The sequence below is a fragment of the Meriones unguiculatus genome, chromosome 14 (assembly GCF_030254825.1).
Source record: "Meriones unguiculatus strain TT.TT164.6M chromosome 14, Bangor_MerUng_6.1, whole genome shotgun sequence".
NCBI classification, from domain to species: Eukaryota; Metazoa; Chordata; class Mammalia; order Rodentia; family Muridae; genus Meriones; species Meriones unguiculatus.
In genome coordinates this window covers 2,425,234-2,435,243 of record NC_083361.1, presented here as the reverse complement: position 1 = coordinate 2,435,243, position 10,010 = coordinate 2,425,234, and the positions used below count along the sequence as shown (strand labels likewise).

General features: G+C 47.0%; 1 protein-coding gene across 1 annotated transcript; it reads left to right on the top strand.

Annotated features, from left to right (window-relative positions):
* Positions 1 to 1,667: 1,667 nt before the first annotated feature.
* On the top strand, positions 1,668 to 8,851 carry LOC110542622 (cytochrome P450 2A3-like). The gene is given in 10 exon segments (XM_060366473.1): positions 1,668 to 1,870; positions 2,138 to 2,300; positions 3,010 to 3,159; positions 3,420 to 3,580; positions 4,924 to 5,100; positions 6,593 to 6,734; positions 7,160 to 7,323; positions 7,326 to 7,349; positions 7,914 to 8,055; positions 8,500 to 8,851. Coding segments are annotated over 10 exon segments (1,467 nt in total). The 5' UTR covers positions 1,668 to 1,690; the 3' UTR covers positions 8,664 to 8,851.
* The last annotated feature ends 1,159 nt before the right edge of the window (positions 8,852 to 10,010 follow it).

The following is a 10,010-nucleotide window of genomic DNA, read 5'->3' as shown; positions in this document are numbered from 1 at the left end:
GGTCTAGCTGAGACCAACCTCAGCGAGCACCTAGTGTTCATGTCAGAATCTTCTGGAACCAAATCCACAGGGAAATCCAAGAACCATCTATTTTCACTCTCAGGGTCCCTCTTATAGTAAGTAATGACTCTATTAATATCAAGTGTCAAGTTCCATGCTAACTTCTTTCTCACCTTAGTGCTTGTCTAAGGGCAATATCAGTGCCAACTTCTTTCTCCTCCCTCCTGAGTCTACTAGACACTGATCCCAATATCAACACCCAGGGGCTTCCACAATGACCTGGGCCAGGCCATGATGAGGAAAGTGTGTCAAATCCCGGCTCATTTATAACTGTGGTAAGCTCAATGAGGGCAATGATGTGCCAACTCCATAACTGCTGAAATTACACAGATGATATAAAGGTAACCTTCCTGGAACACAGGTTCATCAAAAGGCACCTGTCCTGGTTGTTAAGGAAGAATTTCAGTGTGGGAGAACACTAGGCTCACTTTTCACTTCTCAGTGGCCACCCTTAGCATCCCAAAGTTACATGTGCTGAAAGCATACATAAATCTCTTCACCTCAATTTGCTAATCCTGCAATCCAGGCATCAGCTCACTTACCATGCCCCCAAAGATGACCTTTATTTTCCTCAGTGCTTTCTTTCCTGTGGTGGGGAAAGAAGTCTAGAGAGGGAAAGCTGAAAGGGTAGAATGTGATAGCTTTAGTTTTGCAGGATTTTCACATATGTGGGCCCACGCCACTCTCTGTGTGCCATTCTCAGTGAGTTCATATGTAAATAGGAGACATTTGTCAGTAACAACAGCAATGAAGCCAGTGATCCTGTGGCCCTTTCCCATAGATCTGGAAAGGAATACAGTGGGACTTGGGTAAATTAGAACTTTTCTACCTATTGGAGTTGTCATCATTTCTCAAGACCTAGATAGGCCCTCCATCCTAGACTTCTCCACGGGTTCTGAGCATCAGGAGATAGCATGGGCCAAACCCAAGGCCTATCCACACCTGGGGCAAGGTGCTGACTCCAAGACCCTCCTGGGATTTCAGTGTGCTTCTCCTGGGTACTCCCCAGTCATTCCTGCCCCAAGAGCCACCACCCATTGCCCCTGGGGTCTCTCCTTCCCAGTTCCTTAGGTTCAGGACCCATTTTATTGGAAGACTCCCAGCGTCCGTGGTAGTGGTGCAGGCCTCAGGAGGCAGAGACAGGTGGATCTCCATGGTCTATATCCCCAGCTCCAGGCTAGCCAGGACTCATAGTGAGAGCTTATCTCAAACAAGAAAGAAAAATGGACCTTCAACGTTATATCTGTTCATCCTGCTTCAAGCCAATGAATCCCAGGATTCTTCTCTCAAAGGAACCAACACCCAAGGCTCAGATGGGTCGGGAATATAAATGTTATGGAGGATTCAGATCTGGCTTCTTTTTACTGTCCTCTGCAACAAATAGCCCTGGAGTGCTTCCTCCTTAAAGGTCTCAAATTCACTCTACTCCCTGTTAATCTCTCTCGGGGCCTCCTCCTCTTTTATTGTTGGCTACATCCCAACCTAGGAGCATGATGGGTGGTAAGTGGCCAGTCTGGAGATGAAATGAGACAATTGCATAATCAGCACGAAAGTCCAGCCTTCTAACTCAGGATGAATAAAAGCAAGCTAGTTCAGCCACCACTGCCTGTCTGTCGCCCTCATTGCAACCATGCTGGCCTCTGGACTGCTCCTCATGACTGTGGTGGCCTTCCTCAGCTTCATGGGCTTGATGTCTGTCTGGAAGCAGAGGAATCTGGCAGGGAAGCTGCCTCCGGGACCCACGCCGCTGCCCTTCATCGGAAACTACCTTCAGCTTTACAGGGAGCAGATGTATGACTCCCTCATGAAGGTGCTGTGCTGGGCATGCAGAGGGGTAGAACGCATGCAGTCTTTGGAGTGACACCCAATTTTGATTGCAGCTTTGTGGTAGGGTATTGACCAGGAGGGAGTGTAATTTTAGGCCAGGGGATTTGTAAAGAATCAACCAATTCCCAGACATGTGGCATCACATCTTGGGACACCTGGTCTGATAGTTGTTTGAACTCTAGAGGAATGAATCCCAGGCAGCATCAAGGTTTTGGCCACCCCCTCTAACCCTCTCACCTACCTCCATCAGATCAGTGAACGCTATGGTCCTGTGTTCACTATACACCTGGGACCTCGCAGAATCGTGGTGCTCTGTGGGCAGGAGGCAGTCAAGGAGGCTCTGGTGGACCAGGCTGAGGAATTCAGTGGCTGTGGCGAGCTGGCCTTCTACAACAGGCTCTTCAAAGGCTATGGTGAGGGGACCCAGATGGGAACTGCATCAGGGGATACTTGAGGTCATACTATTCCCAGCCTTCTCTCTTCCACCTCCTCTAGGCTGTCTTCTCCAGGGCATCACTGCCTCCTGCTGGGTCATATCTGAGGCTTGTCTCTCTGCCTGTTTCCCAATTCCCACAGCAATCACTAGTCCTCTTCTTGCACCTTTGGGAATCCACTGTCCGAATCCTGGTCCTGTAACCTGAGCCAAAGCTTCCCTCCAACCCAGTGTGGTCATTCTCAGCTTCTGTGAACAGGCAGGATGCTTTCTGTCCTCTCTGCACTTTCGGATTCCACTGCCAGACATCACAGAACATATGTTCTCTAGTCCTGTCTCCGGCAACATCCTCTCCTCTCCCCAGACTCTCTTTGGTTCTCTCTCCTTATTTCCCTCTCTTTTCTAGCTCAGCCATGCACCTTTCACAACTGTATCCACCCCAAGGTCTCCACAGTCTCCATCCTCTGCCCTGTTTCTCTGTCACTGTCATTTGCATCTGTCCTCCTTCTTCTTACTGTCCCATAACGTAGTTTCATGGTGCCTTCTTGTGTTCTGCATGAGCATTTCCATCAAATCACTGTGTATCTTGCTTCGTCTGGCTGTCCTGTTGCAAGCCAGTGCTAGGGTGGTCAGTGGCCAGCCATGCCTCTCTTCTCTGATGTCTCTTGGTTCCCTTCTCACCTGCCCAGGAGTAGTCTTCAGTAGTGGGGAGCGAGCCAAGCAGCTGAGGCGCTTCTCCATCACTACCCTGCGGGACTTCGGCGTGGGCAAGCGTGGCATCGAGGAGCGCATCCAAGAGGAGGCGGGCTTTCTCCTCGAGGCATTCCGGAAGACAAACGGTAAGCTGAGCACCTCAAGTTCTCACCATGGAGAAGACAGCCTCAGGAAAGCTGCATCATGACCCAGGAAGGGAACCAGGCTGGGGAAAAAGTATCCTGGACCCTCACTGTGGCATGGTGTCTGGGTTTTGGCTCAGTGCCGCAGTCAGTACCCTTTTTGAATTCTGTGATTAAAGCATCTGATGCTATCACATGGTGATGCTTTTGTCCCCCATCCCAATTTCCAATGTCTCCCTCTCCTTCCTTGCCCTCACCTGCAGGTGCTACCATTGACCCCACATTTTATCTGAGCCGAACAGTCTCCAATGTCTTTAGCTCCATTGTCTTTGGGGACCGATTCGACTATGAGGACAAAGAGTTCTTGTCACTGCTGCGGATGATGCTGGGGATCTTCCAGTTCACAGCCACATCCAAGGGGCAGGTAACCTGCCTCAGCCATGCCCTACCTCGCCCCTTAGCACTGCTGCCAGCTCACTCCCAAATTCCCTGCCTGCTCAAGTGGTATTGTCAAGATGGCCTGGAAGTTAGTGCCAGAACAGATGTCAATGCAGAGTTAACAGCTGCCTGAAATCAGCTGGCGGCAGTCTGTCTACCTGCGTGCCTACCTGTCTGCTTCCCTTTGTGTCTTTTTCTAAGTGAGTGTCTCTATGTGTCCCTCTGTCTCTCTCTGTGTATATCTATCTGTCTCTCTCTCTCTGTCTCTCTGTGTGATTGTCTCTCTGTCCTTTTCTCTCTCTCTCTCTCTCTCTCTCTCTCTCTCTCTCTCTCTCACACACACACACACACACACACACATGCCACTCAGCCCTCTCCATCCACTGGACTATGCAGATGAGTGACACTCAGCCACAGAAATACCCAAACACCTGGACCTCTAACCAAACTGATTACATAGAATGCATCCCCACCCCAAACACCCAAGTAAGGGTCTTCCTACACAACTCATTCACACACCTAAGAATGGCCATCTGTGAAGCCGTTTGAATAACAAAGCAGCCAACCCTGCGAATATCAGCACTACTTAAAACAGCATTTATTTTAATGTCTCGGACAAGCATATACTGTACCGTATTGAACCTCTTCACCGCATACCTCCTACCTTGACTTTTCTCTTTCCTCCTCTGCCTGTTTGTCTGGTTTGTCCCTGAGGCAGAATGACTTCTCCTTCCAATTGACACATTTATGCATACATACATACACACGTGATTTAACACATCAGAACCACAGATGAAAAAATGCATGTGTGACTTATATCTCTGAGCTGGTTAAATTCCCTAAATATGGTGCTCTCCAGTTGTACCCACTTTTCTGAAAATGCCGTAACTTTGTTTTTAATGGCTGAAAAACAATTCAGTATATATATACGAATATATATGACACCCTGTTTCTGGACACCTAGTTGAATTGCATAATTTAGCTGTTGTGACTACCCAACACTGGTTTATTGTCGGAAAGCTTCTTAGAACTCACCAGTCCAAAGTCCATTAATAATGAACAGCTGCTTCCACCTGACATCACCCAAAAGCTAAAACATCTACAGATGTAAGTCCAACCTAGATGTCAATCAGAAACCCCAAACCATGTGTCCCCAAGTTCATGTCACTTCAAATCTTCAAGAGCAAGCCCTCACACTTAATCTATAAGAGAGCTATGTCTAAGCTATGTACAAATGCCCCTTGCCTTAAGACAGACACCACATCTGCTGGGTTTGGTCCAATGACAGCCTTCTTGGGTTCTGTTTTCGTTTTCCCTTCCCACCCTCAGCTCTATGAGATGCTTTCTTCTGTGATGAAGCACCTGCCGGGGCCACAGCAGCAGGTCTTTAAGGAGCTGCAGGGGCTGGAGGACTTCATAACCAAGAAGGTGGAGCAGAACCAGCGCACTCTGGATCCCAATTCCCCTCGGAACTTCATCGACTCCTTCCTCATCCACATGCTGGAGGTGAACCCAGGAGCTAGGGAGCATGGGAGAGGTGCAAAGCTAGTCAGGTTGGACATGGGCTTGGGAGGGATGGTATAGTCGACCACCCAGCCACCTCCATTGCAATACTAACATACCATTCAGCCTCAGTGTTCCCGCTGCTATGCCCTCATTCTCAAGAGGATAGACAAACTGGGGATTTAGGCAGTAGATGGGGTTGCTGTGTGCCAGGCACTGTGTTAATAGCTCAGTGATATCCACTTATGGCTGCCATTTTACAACAAGGAGGCTGCAGCCCAGCTGTAGCCCCCTCCTTCATCACCTCCCAATACTACTCTCCATCCCTCTTCTCCTCCTATACCCTCCCCCAGTACACTGATAGGGGAGGTCCTATTCCCTACCTATGAGGCCTCATCAGAACTAGCTGCATTGCCTCTACTGTGTCCTGGTAAGGCTGCCCCCCCAGGGGGGTGGTAATCAAAGAGCAGGCCATTGAGTTCATGACAGAGACAGTCCCTGTTCCCATTATTAGGTAACCCACTTAGAGACTGAGCTTCTGTGGGCTGCATCTGTGCAGGGATTCTAGGTAATCTCCATGCATGGTCCTTGGTTGGTCAGTGTCAGTCTCCGAAAAGAACCCTGTCCCCAGATATTTTGGTACTGTTGCTTTCCTGTGGAGCTCCTGTGACCTCCAGGTCTTCCTATCTCTCCTTCTTTCATAAGATTCCCTGCACTCTGTGCTGACCTGAAACTTGTTGTGTAAGCCAGGCTCGTCTCATGCATGTGGTGGTCCTCCTGAGTCTGCTTTTTGAAGGCTGAGACAGAACTTTACGTAGTCTGACAGGCAAAGAATTGAGGAATGAGATTCCTCTAGGAAATATTAAGGTTTATAATAAGAAATAGAATCCTGTTACCTAAAATTCATAGTCTACAGTCTGGAGAGGTGGCTCAGTAGTTAAGAGTACAGGGCTGCTCTCCACTATCAGGGAGAGTATAGGGGTTCAATCCAAACATCCACACAGCAGCTCACAACCATGCAATTCTAGTCTCAGTAGATCTGACTCTCTCTTCTGGCTTCTGTAGCTACTGAACACATATAGCACCCTGAAATACTGCAGACAAAACACTTACATGCATAAAAAATAATTCTTAAAAGCTGTGACTGTCTCATAAAAACTCTCTCTAGTTTTCACTGACTTCCTCTAGCATGACATCTCTGTCAATGTTTTTAGAGTCTTTCTCCAGCCATCCTTTCCTAAGTGTTTCTACCTTTTAAAAACTAGCAGCCAAGCTGGTCATTGAAGATGAGTCAACTGAATCATGAATGGGAGAAGAGTGTTTAGAACAATGGAGCCCATCCAATTTCTGGAACTTTTCAGAACTTGACATAGCCAGGATTCACCTCCCTACCTTAGCCCTGGGCCAAGGGGAAGTGATCCCAAGGTGGGGGCAGAGCTACAAGGATACGGAGGTATAAGGAGTGGATCGGCCTTGAATACTTCCCCCCCTGCAGGAGAAGAAGAACCCCAATAGAGAGTTCCACATGAAAAATTTGGTAATGACCACACTGAACATCTTTTTCGCGGGCACAGAGACAGTCAGCACCACCCTGCGCTATGGCCTTCTTTTGTTCATGAAACACCCAGATGTTGAGGGTAAGGCTGCAATGGACAGGAAGTGGCCGTTGGGGTAGATTCTCAAGTCTAATCTGCCACAATGTTCCCTACTGCTCTCAAGAAACCAGACTCTTAGATACTCGCTCTGCAGAGGCAGAGACATGGCTGGTGGTTACCAGTCTCTAGTTGTTGAACCAACTGTTGTGCTAGCTGAACTTCAAAGATGCTACTTCCCTGTCCCCTCTGTTGCTTGCTTAAATCTAATTTCTTGCAAATTCCATGTAATTTTGGTATGTCCCTGTTAACAGGAAGCTTCTCCAACAAAGCCAATGGCTTGTATGTAGTGAAAATGATTGACAATGTCACAAACTGTTTCATGGCCTCCATCTGCTTTCATGTTTTTGAACTCTCTCCCCTACTATGAGGTTCTTGTACACCTCTAAATACATCCCTCTTCTTCTCAGCCAAGGTCTATGAGGAGATTGACCGAGTGATTGGCAGGAATAGGCAGCCCAAGTATGAGGACCGCCTGAAGATGCCCTACACCGAGGCTGTGATCCATGAGATCCAGAGATTCATAGACATCGCCCCCATAGGCCTGGCTCCCAGGGTCACAAAGGATACCAAGTTTTTCGGGATTTCCTCCTGCCCAAGGTGCTGACTCACCCAGCCCTCTTCTTGTGTCTCACAAACCTCCTCCTAGCCCCTCTCTCCCTTTCTCAGTGACTGGCTTTCGCTGCCACCACACCCCTCTCTCCTCCTACTTAGAGACTCTTATATCTTGGCTTTCCCCCTAGAGTTTCTGACTCAAGCCTTTCAACTCCATACCTCTCAGTCATTAAATCTCAAGAAATACAAACTTTATTTACTTAGAGCTCCTGTGTTAGGGACAGGAGTTACATGTTTACCCATACAATTAAATTCAGTACCACCCAAATCCTGACTTAAGACAAATGAAGTAGCTCTGACCCTCCTACCCCAGAACATAGACATTATGTCACTCACTCATCCTGACTCCTAGAACATGAGCTCCACATCCTCTGCATCTCCTGTCTCAAGAATAACCTCACATACCTCAAAGCTCCTCTCTCAGAGGCACCCCAACTCATATGTTACTTTATCTTCACCTGAGATACCCTAACTTTCCCTTCTAACCCCCTTGAGCCAAGAGGACACTCATCCAAATCTAACATACCAAATCTCCTTCCTCATTGACAGGGAACTGAAGTGTTTCCCATGCTGGGCTCTGTGCTGAAAGACCCCAAGTTTTTCTCCAACCCCAGAGACTTCAACCCAAATCACTTCCTGGATGACAAGGGGCAGTTTAAGAAGAGTGATGCATTTGTGCCCTTTTCCATTGGTAAGAAGTCACTGTCTAGTGCCAGGCTATTGCCCATACCAACAAAGATAGCTCATCCAGAGCTGCCCTATGGCGCAACCATGTACTCTCTTCATCTTGGAATATTCTCTTGGATCTAATCCTCAGCCAACCAGCTGCAGCTACCAGAATTCCCAAGCACAATGTATCTGAACCCTGGAGATGTGATGGTCAAACGTTAGGGACAGATGAAGGGGAAGTGAAAGCTCAAACTAAGGTAGAATTCTTTCTCGGGTCACACAACTAGTTCTAAGAAATGATGAGGCTGCATGGCAGCATACCCTTCCCCATCTTTGTAGGTGAGGCAAAGATAGTAGCTCTTTCCTTAAGGGTCTTAGTGCCACCACCCATGAAGAATGCAGCCAGGGATTTGCTATTGGGGTGACAGCAAGACCCAACTTCACCTTCACGTGTCTTCTTTCTAAGAAAACGGGAATGTTTTGGAGAAGGACTGGCTAGAATGGAGCTCTTTCTCTTCCTTACCAACATCATGCAGCACTTCTGCTTCAGATCCCCAAAGGCGCCCGAGGACATTGATGTGTCTTCTAGACTGGTGGCCTTATCTAGGATGCCACCAAACTACACAATGAGTTTCTTGCCCCACTGATCCAGGGATGGATGAGGGTAATGTGAAAGATTGAGACCAGGCTATTTGGGGTGGGGTGTCTTAGAACGGTCCAGATGGACAGGAATGACAGTGGACACAGAATAGACTTACTGAAGATAGACTGCCTTGCTGAAGGTAGATATTTCACAGGTAGAGCAAGAGAAGTTGGGAAAATTATTCTATCTGGTTAATAATAATAATAATAATAATAATTTATTCTTCTCTTATTTTCTGTGCTGTGCTGTGTTCTCACTACACACACACACACACACACATACACACACACACACAGAAGCTTCCATCAAGAATGAGAATGAGAGGTAGGATACAACAAACTTACCAACCTTGCAAGCTTCCCTGAGGGTCTGGGTAGTAGTCCTTACATTATCTGCAAGTCAGAAATCTTGGCTAGCTGTGCTCTTTAAGCCATATTAGTGGCTGTTTAGTATATTTGAAAGTCCCTTCATTCTGACAGGTGTGATCCAGACTTACAATATCCAATACATCAAAAGTCCTACTGAGGCACCACTCTAGTCTTCCTCCCTTCCCAGGACTCCACAAGAGCTGTGGGGGTTCTCTGTTCCATCGTGTCCATCCTTGACTCACTAAAAGCCTAGCAGGTCACAGGAACTAAACCCTGCATTTACTTCTGGGTTCCATTCCAGAGTCTTGGAACTTTGATGTTGAGGGCTTGTAATTTCTCTGGAGGAGCCATGCAGCCTTGCTTTTCCATAGTTCTTGTGTTTCTGCATTGAGATCTGCACATTTGGTGGTTAGCATCTGTCTTCTGGTTCCAGGTGGGGATATTCTTTTTTTTTCCCAACTGTATCTAGCAGTATGAAAGATACATTTCATAAAAATCATGGTATTTCAGTCAAGACATGGGTAAACAATCATTAATAGGATACAAGGGCTCCCATACTGCCTCCTTGCATAGACTACCAAAATCTAAAAGCCACTATAAAACCCAATGAAATCTTCATCCAATGCTTTGAAAATGAGGAAGTAGCTTATAGTGAGGGTTGACATTTCACACTAAGAATGTTGTTTAATTAGTTTTCACAAGCTGACGTTGATCAAGAACCAGACCTAAGATTTCAAAAAAAAGCTAATATAATGTGGGAAATCGAAGTGTTAGGAAACTATGAGGGCTTGGAGATTTAGGATGAAATAACTGTTGTCCAGCATTGTGTTCTAGGTTAACTAAAGAAATCCCAGTGTCTGTGTGGTGATTTGTGTAAACAGTTCTTTAGTTCTAACAGCAGCATTACCAGAAGATATAGCAATAGTAAATATTAATCGCCACCTAAAACATATGGTGCCCAACTAA